Source organism: Salvelinus fontinalis, chromosome 9, assembly GCF_029448725.1.
Source record: "Salvelinus fontinalis isolate EN_2023a chromosome 9, ASM2944872v1, whole genome shotgun sequence".
NCBI classification, from domain to species: Eukaryota; Metazoa; Chordata; class Actinopteri; order Salmoniformes; family Salmonidae; genus Salvelinus; species Salvelinus fontinalis.
This window is the reverse complement of record NC_074673.1, coordinates 25,868,129-25,886,475: the sequence shown is the minus strand read 5'-3', so window position 1 is coordinate 25,886,475 and position 18,347 is coordinate 25,868,129. Positions and strand designations below refer to the sequence as shown.

The 18,347-nt window shown below is 41.5% G+C and overlaps 1 protein-coding gene across 1 annotated transcript in view; it reads left to right on the top strand.

Moving 5' to 3' along the window:
* Positions 1–18,347, top strand: part of slc17a8 (solute carrier family 17 member 8) — a 33,320-nt gene extending 14,973 nt beyond the window's left edge. Inside the window, exons 6-12 of the mRNA XM_055933862.1 lie at positions 585–671; positions 6,435–6,577; positions 8,168–8,317; positions 11,950–12,082; positions 12,419–12,529; positions 12,951–13,078; positions 13,371–18,347. Coding sequence (XP_055789837.1) covers positions 585–671; positions 6,435–6,577; positions 8,168–8,317; positions 11,950–12,082; positions 12,419–12,529; positions 12,951–13,078; positions 13,371–13,712 — 1,094 coding nt within the window. The 3' untranslated portion in view covers positions 13,713–18,347. The remainder of the gene's footprint in view (positions 1–584; positions 672–6,434; positions 6,578–8,167; positions 8,318–11,949; positions 12,083–12,418; positions 12,530–12,950; positions 13,079–13,370) is intronic.

Here is an 18,347-nt window from a genome sequence, read left to right as displayed (position 1 = left end):
ACATTAAAACATCCTCTCCCAAGGACAGTTTCAATGAGTCCTAATTTGATGAGTCCAATATGGTTGCTGTTGCATCTACGCTTACCAAGATGACCTATGAGACATGGAATACTCTTAGAAAAAAAGGTGCTATTTATAATCAAAAAGGGTTATTCGGCTGTACTCATAGAAGGACCCTTTGAAGAACCCCTTTTGGTTCCAGGTAGACCACGCTTGGTTCTAGGTAGAACCCTTTTGGATTCCATGTAGAACCCTTTCCACAGAGGGTTCTGCATGGAACCCAAAGGAGTTCTACCTGGGGAAAAAAAGGTTCTCCTATGGGGACAGCCACAGAACCCTTTTGGAACCCTTTTTTCTAAGAGATGTTTTTCTAGTCCTGTGTTGAAGAAGAGTTGCTGAGAGGCTGCAGACTGATGATAATCTAATAGTCAAAGTTTTTTCACCTACCTCTGGATCGTTGTGATACCTTGGCATCCCTATTTAATCATTTTATTGGGGTTTCCTTTAGATGGAGTCCCATTACACACCAGACAGAACAGCACTACAATAGCGGCATGGTCATATTTCCCTTTCCTTGGTTCCAGGTTCCTATGCAGGTGCTGTGATTGCCATGCCTTTAGCAGGAGTCCTGGTTCAGTTTGTTGGATGGCCCTCAGTCTTCTATATCTATGGTAAGATTCAAAAACTCTATATAAAAGGCAAATTGTTAAATGAAATAGCTGTGATTTACAATTCTTTCATACAGGTATGCAGATCAAGGATTTCATATTGAGTTTGGGTAGGGAAAATCATTGAAATGCATTCACCTAAATTCAGATACTCCAGATGGCTGACATTACCAAAGACAGTAATCTTTGTAAGACAGGGAGATGTCTATGATCTAACTAGCGATAGGGGGAAAACTGTCTATTGATTTGCTAAATGTGTATCCAATCTCAAATGACTTACAGTACATGACTTCAGAACAGCATTCACAAGACCAGGCCTAACTATGATAAAGTGGGTGGGTGATTCCCATTTGAGCAGCAATCCATGTATTACACTAGGTGTCACTTGTGTGACATGCAACACATTATACCATCAGTATTACACTAGTCTCAGGTTGTTCTCTGTTTTGCTTCATCAGTTTTGTCCATTTGATCTAAACTGTTATTTGATTAAGATATATGCACAATCTCATAAGACTCTTTGTGCCAGCTGCATTTCAATATCACTTCTGTAGCTCTGTTGTGATCTAATCACATGATTAATTGACTGAAATTAATGTTTTCCTGTCTGGGATTGCTACCTAATTAATCTTTCATTTTGTTTGAATAATAAAAAATCATTGAGGTCTAGAAAAGGTCAAGGCCCAGTTCTAATTAGTTTGCCATATTTTTTTATTTCAACTTTATTTAACCAGGTAGGCTAGTTGAGAACAAGTTCTCATTTGCAACTGCGACCTAGCCAAGATAAAGCAAAGCAATTCGACACATACAACAACACAGAGTTACACATGGAATAAACAAAAAATACAGTCAATAATACAGTAGATAAAAGAAAACAGAAAGTCCATATACAGTGAGTGCAAATGAGGTAAGATAAGGGCGGTAAGGCAATAAATAGGCCATGGTGGCGAAGTATTTACAATATAGCATTTAAACACTGGAATGGTAGATGTACAGAAGATGAATGTGCAAGTAGAGATACTGGGGTGCAAAGGAGCAAGATCAATTATTAAATGCAGTATGTGGATGAGGTAGATAGATGGGCTGTTTACAGATGGGCTATGTACAGGTGCAGTGATCTGTGAGCTGCTCTGACAGCTGGTGCTTAAAGCTAGTGAGGGAGATATGAGTCTTCAGCTTCAGTGATTTTTGCAGTTCGTTCCAGTCATTGGCAGCAGAGAACTGGAAGGAAAGGCAACCAAAGGAGGAATTGGCTTTGGGGGTGACCAGTGAGATATACCTGCTGGAGTGCGTGCTAAGAGTGGGTGCTGCTATGGTGACCAGTGAGCTGAGATAAGGCGGGGCTTTACCTAGCAGAGACTTGTAGATAACCTGTAGCCAGTGGGTTTGGCGACGAGTATGAAGCGAGGGCCAACCAACGAAAGCATACAGGTCGCAGTGGTGGGTAGTATATGGGGCTTTGGTGACAAAACGGATGGCACTGTGATAGACTGCATCTAATGTGTTGAGTAGAGTGTTGGAGGCTATTTTGTAAATGACATCACCGAAGTCGAGCATCGGTAGGATGGTCAGTTTTACGAGGGTATGTTTGGCAGCATGAGTGAAGGATGCTTTGTTGCGAAATAGGATACCGGTTCTAGATTTAATTTTGGATTGGAGATGCTTAATGTGAGTCTGGAAGGAGAGTTTACAGTCTAACCAGACACTTAGGTATTTGTAGTTGTCCACGTATTCTAAGTCAGAGCCGTCCAGAGTAGTGATGCTGGAAGGGCGGGCAGGTGCGGGCAGTGATCGATTGAATAGCATGCATTTAGTTTTACTTGCATTTAAGAGCAGTTGGAGGCCACGGATTGTATGGCATTGAAGCTCATCTGGAGGTTAGTTAACACAGTGTCCAAAGAGGGGCCAGAAGTATAGAGAATGGTGTCGTCTGCGTAGAGGTGGATCAGAGAATCACCAGCAGCAAAAGCGACATCATTGATGTATACAGAGAAGAGAGTCGGCCGGAGAATTGAACCCTGTGGCACCCCCATAGAGACTGCCAGAGGTCCGGACAACAGGCCCTCCGATTTGACACACTGAACTCTATCAGAGAAGTAGTTGGTAAACCAGGCGAGGCAATCATTTGAGAAACCAAATGATTTCTGCCAATAAGAATGTGGTGATTGACAGAGTCAAAAGCCTTGGCCAGGTCAATGAATACGGCTGCACAGTAATGTCTCTTATCGATGGCGGTTATGATATCGTTTAGGACCTTGAGCGTGGCTGAGGTGCACCCATGACCAGCTCTGAATCCAGATTGCATAGCGGAGAAGGTACGGTGGGATTCGAAATGGTCGGTAATCTGTTTGTTAACTTGGCTTTCGAAGACCTTAGAAAGACAGGGTAGGATAGATACAGGTATGTAGCAGTTTGGATCTAGAGTGTCACCCCCTTTAAAGAGGGGGATGACCGTGGCAGCTTTCCAATCTTTGGGAATCTCAGGCGATACAAAAGAGAGGTTGAACAGGCTAGTAATAGGGGTTGCAACAATTTCGGCAGATCATTTTAGAAAGAGAGGGTCCAGAATGTCTAGCCCGGCTGATTTGTAGGGGTCCAGATTTTGCAGCTCTTTCAGAACATCAGCTATCTGGATTTGGGTGAAGGAGAAATGGTGGGGGCTTGGGCGGGTTGCTGTGGAGGGTGCCGGGCAGTTGACCGGGGTAGGGGTAGCCAGGTGGAAAGCATGGCCAGCCGTAGAGAAATGCTTATTGAAATTCTCAATTATAGTGGATTTATCGGTGGTAACAGTGTTTCCTAGCCTCAGAGCAGTGGGCAGCTGGGAGGAGGTGCTCTTATTCTCCATGGACTTTACAGTGTCCCAGAACTTTTTTGAGTGTGTACTACAGGATGCAAATTTCTGTTGGAAAAGCTAGCCTTAGCTAACTGCCTGTGTATATTTGTTCCTAACTTCCCTGAAAAGTTGCATATCACGGGGGCTATTCGATGCTCATACAGAACTGTAGGAGAACAGGTCTGGAGTGAACCATATCTATTCCTAGTTCTATTTTTTTTGAATGGGGCATGCTCGCAGAAGTGTTTTAGGGAGTGTTTGACAGTGATGAGGGGTGGTCGATTGATCGCAAGGACATTACGGATTTTTTTTTTACCTTTATTTAACTAGGCAAGTCAGTTAAGAACAAATTCTTATTTTCAATGACGGCCTAGGAACAGTGGGTTAACTGCCTGTTCAGGGGCAGAACGACAGATTTGTACCTTGTCAGCTCGGGGATTTGAACTTGCAACCTTCCGGTTACTAGTCCAATGCTCTAACCACTAGGCTACCCTGCCGCCCCACGGATGTAGGCAATGAGGCAGTGATTGCTGAGATCTGGATTGAAAACAGCAGAGGTGTATTTGGAGGGCAAGTTAGTTAGGATGATATCTATGAGGGTGCCCGTGTTTACGGATTTGGTGTATCACTTACATAGAGATGGATAGAGGGCGCACTTGTCACGAAGCCTGTTTAGCATGTGCAACGCCACTGAAGGCTTTCATAATTTTAAAGTTGTCAACTGTGTGGGACTTCCTATGGGTTAAAGGGATAATCCACCCCAAACCACTAATTCCTATGATTAACAGTGTTAAATAACACTAATATGTGAAAAAAAAAAATTTTGTGAACAAATGTTTCATTGTGTCGTTATAACAAGCTTGGTAGAAATATGTGAAAATTGTTTTGGGAAATCTGTTGCAGCTCAAATCTACTACAAAACCCACAATGCAATGCCCTCTGAGCTGGCTGGGTAGCTAGCTCGGTATAAAACAAAGCTACACACAATAATACCAAAGCCATTATCAGCATGTGAAGTAGCTAGCGACCTGTAAAATCGGCTTAAAAAACTGCAATATCAATTTAGGAGTCTATCTCACTGAGTCCAACTTGCAGTTCGTCTCTGACCAGAGCGAGAGCAGAGTACGTTTCTTTCCCTCAGAGATTAGAATCGTATTAGCCCATTGTGTACACTGCCCATGCGTCGCCAATGGGCCGCGCGGTGCATTCTGAGCGATTCTGGGACAAGGAAAGCTCTCCTTCGAGGAGTGAATGGGAATCAATTGGGTGCTTGCTCAAAAACTGAACATTAGCATGTATTTCGTGAACAAGAAGTACAGCATTGCAAATATTTTCCAATATGTGAGATAATTAACTTGTTCTCTGTAATATCGTACAGCTTTGGAATCGTGATATTACATACCTTCGAGGAAAATAGGCAGGTTTCTCGACTCATACCCTGACTTTGAGAAGGGATTGTGTGACGATTAGTTTAACAGCCGCGTGACGCAGCATGACAACATGAATGTGATGTCGACAGTCAGTTGGGTGGGACGTTTCTCCATTCATTTCCCAATGGGATTCCTCTCTCCTCCGTTCTGTAATATCTATGTTTCCCCACAGACATAGAGCGCAAAGCGACATATGGTACAGTACTTGAAGGAGAAGGGGAGTTGAATAATTTGGTACACACTGTTTAAATTGAGCACATCTATGCAATATAACGGATGGATGTGTTCTAGACAAGTATGCCTATACCATATATTGGCTAATTTGGCGATATGGAGTGCAGATAACTGTTTTAAAAGTGTTATGAAATGTGTTATCCCTCATCTCCAGTGATGAGGATGATGTAGCTATGACGTGTACCTACACAATTTCCAGATTTTTACGGATAGACCACTTAGAAGTTAAATCATGGGGAATTTGTATATTTTACCCACTGATAGAACATAGGCTTTCACCAAATTTACAGGACTTTCAGGATTTCTATTTCTGGTGGGGTGGATAAGGAGGGATCATATAATTCCATTCATGTCAGCAGGAGAGATGAGCCAATGAATGAGATGTTCCTTCTTTCCATCTCTATGATCTTTTACAAATCCTGGACACAGATTAAGCCTACTCTTGGAATAAACAGATTTTCAATTCAAATTCTCCATTGATTTGTTTTTAGTCCAGGACTATGCTTTTTAGTTCAGGACTATGATTAAACAGTGTCCAGGAAACCGCCCATAAAAGCTTCACATTTACAATATGAAAAATCATCTGTAAATCTGTTGAAAACAGACTGTAGCTCCCTCCAGTAACCACGAGCACAACCGTTCCTTGATTTAACTGCCGGCTTTATTCTGTAGTTTTAGTCAGAATGATCACCTTCCGTGACAACTATAAAGTAAATAAAAATACAGTTAAGCACACTCTTACAACCTTCTTGTCTTACGAGTGACTTATTAGCTTGATATAACTCTGAAGTGCTTCCATACATAAACAGTTTAGCCGGAGCTATAAAAGTATCATATTAAACACATGAATAAAGGAAAAATACCTAATTGACTGCTTATTATAGAAGGGAGGAAATAAAAACTTCATACATTATTCCTGGCATGAATTCACGCTTCATCCTTAATTATTATAACGTTACCATCCTAACATACACACTTCAACCTTTACGAACTACACCCAATGACATGAAAATTTTGCTAACACAGCGCGGGATTGCCTTCACTCCAAAGGTGTGTTGCTACGATAATGATCCCCGTTACAACAGTTATTAGCCACGTAGTTCCGCTTGTTTTATCATTTCCCCCGCATAGCGAACACGTAAACAATTCAAACAAAAAACGACATAGACTTACAGGTTAATTGTCAGTTACACAGACTATTTTTTGTTATATCCATATGACGATATGAGCATGGATGATAAACTGTTTTTTGTATTTCTATGCATTCAGGTGTATTTGGGATTATATGGTACATCTTCTGGCTCCTGCTTGCCTATGGGAGCCCAGCCGCCCACCCCACTATAAGCGATGAGGAGAGGATCTACATAGAGACCACCATAGGCGAGGGTGTCAAAATATTGAGCGCCACTGAGGTATGCCTCTGCTCGATCTGGCTGCGGTCAGATGCATTAGTATAGAGTATCATACACCGGAAAAAATACATAAATGCCACATGTAAAGTATTGTTCCCATGTTTCATGAGCTGAAATAAAAGATCCGCGAAATTTTCCATATGCAAAAAAAGCACATTTATCTCAAATTCCGGCACATATTTGTTTACATCATTGTTATTGAGCATTTCTAATTTGCCAAGATAATCCATCCACCTGACAGGTGTGGCATACCAAGAAGCTGATTAAACAACATGATCAATACACAGGTGCACCTTGTGCTGGGGACAATAAAAGGCCACTCTGAAATGTGCAGTTTGTCACAGATGGCCCAGACATCTGTCACACAATGTCACAGATGTCTCAAGTTTTGAGGGAGTATGCAATTGGCATGCTGACTGCAGGAAAGTCCACCCGAGCTGTTGCCAGATAATTGAATTTACATTTTTCTGTTTTTCTCTAAAACGACGTTGGAAGCGTCGTTTTAAAGAATTTGGCAGTACGTCCAACCGGCCTCATAACCGCAGATCACATGTATGACCTGATGTTTTACGAGTGGTTTGCTGATGTCAATGTTGTGAACAGAGTGCCCCATGGTGGCAGTGGGGTTATGGTATGGGCAGACATAAGCTATGGACAACGAACACGATTTTAGCGATGGCAATTTGAATGCACAGAGATACGAGATCCCGTGACAAGATCCTGAGGCCCATTGTCGTGACATTCATCTGCCGCCATCACCTCATCTTTCAGCATGATAATGCAATGCCCCATGTCGCAAGGATCTGTACACAATTCCTGGAAGCTGAAAATGTCCCAGTTCCTCCAATGGCCTGCATATTCACCAGACATTTCACCCATTGATCATGTTTGGGATGCTCTAGATTGAGGTGTACATCAGCGTGTTCCAGTTTCCGCCAATATCCATCAACTTCGCACAGCCATTGAAGAGTAGTGGGACAATATTCCACAGGCCACAATCAACAGTCTGATTAATTCTATGAGAAGGAGATGTGTTGCGCTGCATGAGGCAAATGGTGGTCATACCACGTACTGACTGGTTTTCTGACCCACTCCCCTAGGATTTTTTAAGGTATCTGTGACCAACAGATAATGTACATATCATGTGATGTGATATCATGTGAGTCATGTGAAATCCATAGATTAGAGCCTAATTTATTTATTTAAATTGATTGATATCCTTATATGAATTGTAATTCAGTAACTTCTTTGAAATTATTGCATGTTGATATTTCTGTTCAGTATAGGTATAAGATTTATGTTATTTCAAATATTCTGTTCTTGTAAGTACTGTACTTAGAGAAGTTTTATGACACCCATATAAGATGTTATCAAGCTTGACAAATGAAAACATAAATGGAGACATAAGCAGGTTTAACAACAGTAATGCACAGGCTACCCATTTGAGTGCAGTTGACCCTTGAAATTGGTGACAAGTTTGACAAATTAAAACATAACCCAATACATAACCCAGGTTGACCCCTGAAATTGACCCATGAAATTGAGCCATGAGTCAGTGAGATCAGGTCCCTCTTCTCTGGCCCACCACAGAAATTCAAGACTCCATGGCGCCGTTTCTTCACCTCCATGCCTGTCTATGCCATCATCGTGGCTAACTTCTGCCGTAGCTGGACCTTCTATCTGCTCCTCATCAGCCAACCAGCCTACTTTGAGGAGGTGTTTGGCTTCTCCATCGGCAAGGTTGGTCTCACAGTCACTCTGTGTGGTATTGTAACGTCCTGACCAGAGTTCTTATGTGTTTTGCTTGTTTAGTGTTGGTCAGGACGTGAGCTGGGTGGGAATTCTATCTTGTGTGTCTAGTTAGTCTGTTTCTGTGTCCAGCCTAATATGATTCTCAATCAGAGACAGCTGTCAATCGTTGTCCCTGATTGAGAATCATATATAGGTGGCTTGTTTTGTGTTGGGGATTGTGGGTGGTTGTTTCCTGTCTCTGTGTTTGTGTTCTGCACCAGATAGGTCTGTATCGGTTTGCCACTTTTGTTATTTTGTATTTGTTTAGTGTTCACAGTAGTTTTGTTAATTAAACATGTTGAGCACTGGCTACGCTGCGTGTTGGTCCGATCCCTGTTTCACCCTCTCTTATAGTGAAGAGAGGGAAGGCTGCCGTTACAGGTATAGATCTAAGTCTCTATGCAATTTGTTATCCATGAAAAATGGGACCACAATCAGGGGCGAATTGGACATAATGGCAATTCTGACCAGCAGTCCATGTGCCTGTTTTTTTTGTTGCGTAATTTCTCTGTTAAACTAATCTATTATGGATGGTTTTCTGACAGGCTGAGCTGAGGTCATGCAAACTCACATTCAAAGTTAAACGCTTCATCAGTTAAACGCTTCATCAGCAAAGACACCTGCTCGACTCTGTCATCAGTTAGAGAGCCAAGATCATGGATTGTAAAAAAAACGGTAAAGGTGCCTATAAACGTTGAAAGAGCTCAGCAAATGGGACAACACATTGTATACAATACTAAGCAGTACAAGTGGAATCAATTATCATCAGACTCAAATGGATCATAATTTTCAACATCTAGATTATGTCTTCCATGAAAGAAAGTACAGTATGTTAGAGAAATGTTTGGCATGACACTGAACATAATATTAATAAATCAGAGCAAATCAAATTTATTTGGTCACATACACATGGTTAGCAGATTTTAATACAAGTGTAGCGAAATGCTTGTGCTTCTAGTTCCCGACCGTGCAGTAATATCTAACAAGTAATCTAACAATTTCACAACAACTACCTTATACACACAAGTGTAAAGGAATGAATAAGAATATGTACATATAAATATATGGATGAGCGATGGCCGAACGGCATAGGCAAGATGCAGTAGATGGTATAGAGTACAGTATATACATATAGATGAGTAATGTAGGGTATGTAAACATTATATAAAGTGGCATTGTTTAAAGTGACTAGTGATACATTTATTACATCCAATTTCTAATTATTAAAGTGGCTAGAGACTAACTCAATGTTATTGAAGGCTGTTTAACAGTCTGATGGCCTTGAGATAGAAGCTGTTTTTCAGTCTCTTGGTCCCAGCTTTGATGCACCTGTACTGACCTCGCCTTCTGGAGGATAGCGGGGTGAACAGGCAGTGGCTCGGGTGGTTGTTGTCCTTGATGATCTTTATGGCCTTCCTGTGACATCGGGTGCTGTAGGTGTACTGGAGGGCAGGTAGTTTGCCCCCGGTGATGCGTTCTGCAGACCTCACTACCCTCTGGAGAGCCTTACAGTTGTGGGCGGAACAGTTGCCGTACCAGGCGGTGATACAGCCCGACAGGATGCTCTCGATTGTGCATCTGTAAAAGTTTGTGAGTGTTTTTGGTGACAAGCCAAATTTCTTCAGCCTTCTTCTCCACGCTGTGTGTGTGGGTGGACCATTTCAGTTTTTCCGTGATGTGTACGCAGAGGAACATTAAACATTCCACCTTCTCCACTACTGTCCCGTTGATGTGGATAGGGGGGTGCTCCCTGTGCTGTTTCCTGAAGTCCACGATCATCTCCTTTGTTTTGTTGACGTTGAGTGTGAGGTTATTTTCCTGACACCACACTCCGAGGGCCCTCACCTCCTTCCTGTAGGCCGTCTCGTTGTTGTTGGTAATCAAGCCTACCAATGTAGGGTTGTCTTTAAACTTGATGATTGAGTTGGAGGCGTGCATGAACAGTCATGGGTGAACAGGGAGTACAGGAGAGGGCTGAGAACGCACCCTTGTGGGACCCCAGTGTTGAGGATCAGCGGGCTGGAGATATTGTTTCCTACCCTCACCACCTGGGGGCGTCCCGTCAGAAAGTCCAGGACCCAGTTGCACAGGGCGGGGTCGAGACCCAGAGTCTCGAGCTTAATGACGAGTTTGGAGGGTACTATGGTGTTAAATGCTGAGCTGTAATCGATGAACAGCATTCTTACATAGGTATTCCTCTTGTCCAGATGGGATAGGGCAGTGTGCAGTGTGATTGTGATTGTGTCGTCTGTGGACCTATTGGGGCGGTAAGCAAATTGGAGTGGGTCTAGGGTGTCAGGAAGGGTGGAGGTGATATGATCCTTGACTAGTCTCTCAAAGCACTTCATGATGACTGGAGTGAGTGCTACGGGGCGATAGTCGTTTAGGTCAGTTATGATTAGCTTTCTTGGGAACAGGAACAATGGTGCCCCTCTTGCATGTGGGAACAGCAGACTGGGATAGGGATTGATTGAATATGTCCATAAACACACCAGCCAGCTGGTCTGCACATGCTCTGATGACGCGTTTAGGGATGCCGTCTGGGCCGGCAGCCTTGCGAGGGTTAACACGTTTAAATGTTTTACTCACGTTGGCTGCGGTGAAGGAGAGCCTGCAGATTTTGTTAGCGGGCCGTGCCAGTGGCACTGTATTGTCCTCAAAGCGAGAAAATAAGTTGTTTAGTTTGTCTGGGAGCAAGACATCGGTGTCCGTGACGTGGCTGTCTTTTTGTAGTCTGTGATTTCCTGTAGACCCTGCCACATACGTCTCGTGTCTGAGCCGTTGAATTGCGACTCTACTTTGTCTCTATACTGACACTTAGCTTGTTTGATTGCCTTGCGGAGGGAATGGCTACACTGTTTGTATTCAGTTTTGCGCGAATGCTGCCATCAATCCACAGTTTCTGGTTGGGGAAGGTTTTAATAGTCACCGTGGGTACAACATCACCGATGCACTTTCTAATAAACTCGCTCACCGAATCAGCGTGTACATCAATGTTGTTGTCCGATGCTATCCAGAACATATCCCAGCCACGTGATCGAAGCAATCTTGAAGCGTGGAATCAGATTGGTCAGACCAGCGTTGAACAGACCTGAGCACGGGCGTTTCCTGTTTTAGTTTCTGTCTATAGGCTGGGAACAACAAAATGGAGTCGTGGTCAGATTTGACGAATATGAGGGTGAGGGAGGGCTTTGTATGCGTCGCGGAAGTTAGAGTAGCAATGATCCAGAATTTTGCCAGCCCGGGTCGCGCATTCAATATGCTGATAAAATTTAGGGAGCCTTGTTTTTAGATTAGCCTTGTTAAAATCCCAAGCTACAATAAATGCAGCCTCAGGATATGTGATTTCCAGTTTACATAGAGTCCAATTAAGTTCTTTCAGTGCCGTCAAGGTGTCTGCTTGTGGGGGATATACACGGCTGTGATAATAATCAAAGAGAATTCTCTCGGTAGATAATGCACAAGGAGTGCACATTTAGTTTTTTGCGTTAGCACTACACAGCCAATAAAAATAATCAACTCATCCTCTAGCCTGATGCTCTTACCATTATTTCTGGGTGTTGTCTTGTTCCTCCTCACAGGTGGGGCTCCTGTCTGCTGTGCCTCACATGGTGATGACCATCGTAGTGCCTATCGGTGGCCAGCTAGCCGACTTCCTACGCAGTCGTAAAATCATGTCAACTACAAACGTCCGGAAAATCATGAACTGCGGAGGTATAGTACCCAGGACAGAATGACTTAATTTCCCTTACAATGTACTTAGGTAGGGCATAAAACTAGCACTGATACAACGTGACTCTATACTTTTTTATAACAATTATGGCATTTCCATCTCCTAATGTTGACATTTTGAAAACATTTGTGGAATATTATCTCTGACTTTAGCTGAAAACAAAATTGAGACTTCCTTGGAATGTTACCTAACGTTGTAGGAATGTTCACTGTTTTCTGTATATGGTACTGTATCAGGTCTGATAAAACTAGTAAAGCATTGCATCCCAATCAGGATTTGATAAGGTGGCCTTTGACCTTGCCCTGTGACCCCTGTAGGTTTTGGAATGGAGGCGACTCTGCTGCTGGTGGTGGGGTTCAGTCACACACGTGGGGTTGCCATCTCCTTCCTGGTGCTAGCTGTGGGTTTCAGTGGCTTTGCCATCTCAGGTATAAAGCTTCAGTTCAGCACCATTTAAATTTATTTATAATGTATAAAAGCCGTATTCAGTCAAATCAAGTTCCAAACATGGTTATTTGTGTGTTTCTGTTGTAAAGTCCTGAGCCCATGAATAAATGTTGAGTGTGGGGTTTTATCCTTCTCTTACTCCTGTATGGGGCAAGTAAGAGTAAGACGGATATTTAGGGTTTTCCTCCTGACTTGGTGCATTACATTACTGTTTGGCTAAATGGTTATTTATTCATTCAAATTGACATTTTTAAAACAACATTTATAAGAGACAGCATCAATAGTGTGTGGTATTCGATATCAAATAATAAATGGGATTTATGTAGCGCTTTTCCCAAATATGCTTCTACAGTGGGGTAAACAATTTATTCTGATATATTGTACTTGTTATGGCATCCTCAGGGTTCAATGTAAACCACCTGGACATTGCTCCTCGCTATGCCAGTATCCTAATGGGCATCTCCAATGGTGTTGGCACACTGTCTGGAATGGTGTGCCCCCTTATTGTTGGAGCACTGACTAAACACAAGGTATTGTAACATTCAACATTACAGATACATTCTAACAGCTGTCAATGAGATGAGCAAAATTTGCAAGGATAAGACTTCAGCATCCATGTTAGGAAGTCCCTCAGTTGTCAGACAAAACTCCCCCTAAGGGACTTCCTAATATGGATACCATATGTAAGTAACATGACTGGTGCACTAGACTATGACATACTTATTTTACAACATTGTCACTCATATCAAATGTTACATCAAAAAGTTACAGTATGTGTGTGACAGTTTGGTCACTGACTCATGTCTGTCCCCTTCCCCGTAGACCCGCCTGGAGTGGCAGAACGTGTTTGTGATAGCCGCCATGGTGCACTACACAGGGGTCATCTTCTATGCTATCTTCGCCTCAGGCGACAAGCAGGAATGGGCAGAACAAGAGAGCACCAGCGAAGATAAGGTCGGTATTATCGACGAGGATGAGCTGGCCGAAGAGACAGAGCTCAACACCGAGATTGCCATTGCACCCAAGAAAAGCTATGGAACCACAGAGAACTCATCGGGTCGCAAACAAGGCTGGAAGAAGAACAGAGGAGTCACCATGCAGGAAGATAAGGATGATGGGAACTCGCACCACGGGAATGGGAACTACCAGGAGCAGTATCAGTGATGCGCCCTAATAATCAGGGGCATTGGCTGTATAGATTCTCCACATTTTTCCTGGAGTGTGCACTTGCACACTTTCTCACATAGAAAACCAGAGGAAACCAGAGAAGGCTTAGTGGGAGGAGCTATAGGAGGAAGGGCTCATTGTAATGGCTGGAATGCAATGAATGGTACGAAGTCAAACATGTGGTTTCCATATGTTTTATGTGTTTGATACTGCTCCATTTATTCCATTCCAACTCTTACAATGAACCCGTCCTCCTATAGCTCCACCCACATGTCTCCTCTGGTGGAAACTCCATCCAGTCATTGCTTACACCAATCCTATGCTTTTATATCCATGACGTGGAGTGTGCAAATGCCCACTTCTGGAAAAGGTTATAGAACCAGGACACAAAAGTATCTCTATTGACCCCCTATTCACTGTGCACTACTACTACAGGGAATAGGGTGGCACGGTCACTTGAGCAGCACTGCAGGACTTCCCCTTCACGTCAACATCCAGTGAAGGAAGAAGAGTAAAATTCACACAGCCCGGCAGAACTATCAGTGGTCATTCTTCTGAGAAGTTACAAAAGAAGTTACAGCATCTATCATTTACCACAAACTGACCTTTTGTTGTTGTTTGGTCATTTGTGACGACCACCTCTATTAGGTCTTATGTTGCAAAATTTGAAATTGTGTTTTTTTACATAGGATAAAAGTAGAGAGTCAGAGCTAAAAAAAAATGGCACATCATACTCTGCCGTTGAGGAACAATGGGAAAGTAATTCTGCTTTGAAAGTTGAACAACTTTTGAGAAAATGGCCCTTTGTCTACACCTATTCAACATTGTTCACACCCTCTTAAGCCCCACCCATCTCTTTAATGATTCACATGTGAGACCATGTGCTAAACAGAGTGAGTAAGGTAGTGTAGTAAACAACCAAAGATTTCAAGACTAAAAGTGGTGAAAGTAGTAGCTTACAATAAGGAAAAACACCAGGTAAAAATACACTTTATCTAGTCCTTGGCCTATATCCTAATCTGACTTTGGTGCAGGTCATGCTGTTCTTCACATTACTGTCTATTGTAAACACACACTATATCAAATAAAATGTTTATTTGTCACATGCACAGGATACAGAAGATGTAAATGGTTACTTGCGTATTTGCATAGTAGCAATATCAAAAATAGAAAGTGTCCAGTCACTTTTGTTTAGACATGTACATATGTTCATGAAATCCAATAGATGGCTGTAATCACCCCCAGTCACACCTGGCTAATTTGATGGGTCATGTAATCATCTGGCAAATTGGAGTATTTTGTTTAGACATGTGAACCATAAACTAAACCCATAGTATTAGTAATACAAACGGATTGTCATAGCTAGCTACCATGCATGAAATGCTGTAGTATGAATCTGCAGGTAGCCAAAGCTAACCAACTTGGTTAAATGTTAGCCAACTAGCTAACATTAGGCTATAACTAGCCATGCAAATGTTTTTCTGAAATATGAATAATATTACTACACAGATCATACATGTAACGTAATGTTAGCTAGCGAGCCAGCAAGCTAACATTCGCTAGCTTGCTAACAGTAGGCTTTAACTTGCAATGAAAACAGCTTTGACAAAATTAGAAACCTATAATATGTAGCTAGACTCTTACCTGTATACATGGATGAACGCTTCACAGCAGACTGGAACCCTTTTAACTAAGTAAGACGTACTGTGTCGTTTACGTTTTGTTTGTACAGCTTGTTTGGCCTGCTGTGTCAAGTCATTCCGGTTTACACTGATTGTGTACAGAAAGTAGTCCATCACAACTTTTTCCCACTGATCTTTGTCAATAGCACCAGCTACATTCTGGGCAGCAATGCTGTTGAGAGCAGTAGCAAAACTTGTGCAGTTCTCCATGACTAATGTTATATATTTAAAAAAAGCTGTGGTAGCAAGGACTATCTACACATACTGAGCAGCTCATGTTAGCTAAAGACAGAAACGTGCTACATGGCAGACCAATCTGAACTCATATCTTGGCATGTCCAGCCCGTCCATTATCTCAGCCAATCATGGCTAGCGGGAAGGTTCCTGTCTTTTTCCGTGGCTAAACCAACTAGGCTCGTAATTTAACAATTTTATTCGTATTTACAGATGGCATACACGTTTGTTATTAAGGCACATGAAATTTCACATGTTCCAGAAAGAATTTCTGTCCAAAAAAAACAATAATAATTACGTTAAAATGCCTCTCCTGTGAAGTAGTGACGTGTGACTTACGCCTAGCTTCCTGAAATGGGTCACATTTTGTCCATTTGACGGTTTTACCTCACACTAAGAAATCTTTTCATTATTGTGTGGTCCCTGATGATGAGGTCACATTTTCAGTTACAAAGTATTGTCAAATGAGAGACAAATTAGACACATTTGTCTGGTAGGAACTCATTACAATATTTGATGTAAAAATATATATATTCCGCTACCTGAATGTATTCAACTTGGGTAAAATGCGGCCTTCAATTGCTCCTTGGAATCTCATATTTCCCATTTGTGAAGTCGTAAAAAACGACATAATTGTGTTCAAGTTTTGAAGTCAGAACAATTATCAGTCCAATAAGATTTTAGCTAGCTAGATGGGCTAACTAACATTGATAATAATAAAGTAAGCTAGCGTACTAACATTTTCAACAATAATGTTAAACTAGCTACATTATCCACATTGTCAAAGTTTAACATTGTGAAAAATGGCTTTGATTTATCATGGGAAAGGCTAGTGATGAAATGTCACAAATCATAAACTTGCGAATCAAAATTATCCCCACTTTCCCACTTTGACTTGGAGGATCGTTCAAGTGGTTATTTGTAGGGTGCCGTCTTTCGGATGGGACGTTAAACGGGTGTCCTGACTCTCTGAGGTCATTAAAGATCCCACGGCACTTATCGTAAGAGTAGGGGTGTTAACCCCGGTGTCCTGGCTAAATTCCCAATCTGGCCCTCAAACCATCATGGTCACCTAATAATCCCCAGTTTACAATTGGCTCATTCATCCCCCTCCTCTCCCCTGTAACTATTCCCCAGGTCGTTGCTGCAAATGAGAATGTGTTCTCAGTCAACTTACCTGGTAAAATAACGGTAAAATAAAAAATAAAAAAATTTAAAAAATCCAACTCGGAACCTTGTAATTCCAAATTTCCGACAGCACTTGAAGGCAGCATCAGACATGACAAATTAATACATTCATATTTTATGTCATTATAAATCTAATCAACATCAAGTTTTTATTTATCAAGCACTCATTTCTACATTATTGGTCTGTACATAAAAACCGATTGATCAAATGCAAGATCAATCAAACATACAAATATTCATAAACGGATACCACATCAGAATTTCTATGACACATGGTTTTGATACACTAACATGTTTTTAACTCAATTTATCGGAATTTAAAGAAACGTAGCACTTCTGTCATACCTCTCTCTCTTCCTTACAACTGCTGACCAACCTCCTTTGCACAGTAAGTGCAGATGGAACCTACTGTAGTGTGGCTTACCTTTAATTTAATGTAAATAGCTTTGTTTGGTGTCAGCTATGCAACTAAGGGGTATGTGCATATCATGAATGTGACTGGTTTGCTTTCCAATAAGAAGACCACAATGTTAAAATGATCTGCCTTTTTTGTTGCTTGTACCGATTTGCTACTGTTCAGTGATGACACTCTACCACAGCATTCAGCCTGCTGTCCATGCCTTAGCAGGCCCTAGTCCCACTGTTCCCCTTTAATGCACTATTTTCAACATTGCTATGTGTAATTTTGGTGCTGTAAGCTCTCAGTAAGACACATGTACTGTGGAAGGTAAAACTGCACATATTCTCCAATTCAATATCTCATGGAGTGGGTTGATGTCACATATCATCATGCAATCATCTACTGTTTATCTATTTGATATTCATGTTTATTCCAAAAAATAAATAAACCATTTCTGAATGTAAATAAGAGGTAGAATGACTACTCCTCAAACTACTGCAATCTATTGATGCAATTACATTTTAGTCAACATTAAATGGGATCAATATTATTGCTATTTTTGGGATTATAAAATCAGTGATACATGGATTTTTTTGTTTTTTGTACAGTATTTAATTATTTGTCCTTCTATTGTTTGCGGAATAGTTGATTTAATATATGGACTTTACTATTTTCAGATTTGCCAGCTTTTAACCTAATATGATCTATTCGAGGTTTATTGTTTAAAAAAGTAACCACACTGAACAAGTCTTAAGTCTTAACTATGGATCATTGAGTAATGTAAACCAAGTTGTTTTTCATTCCACCACTGATTGTTCATTTCAAAGTTCTTTGTGGTAAATCCACCATCAAGTGCAATTCGTCAATTGTTTTATTTCAAAATAAATCGTGCAGTTTGAAACACAATTTATCCGATTGTAAATGGTGGCAAAGCTGCTTTCAGGCTTGTGTGGACGTAATTATTTACACTCCAACATGTACACCTCAAACTGACCTCACACACAAGGTCAAATGTCACCTCACACACAAGGCCTTACGGTAAATTCCATGTATGGTTTGAAGGTAAACATTCTTTGCCATGAGTAATTGAACACCTTAATAAAAACCACATTCACACCTGTTTCCTCC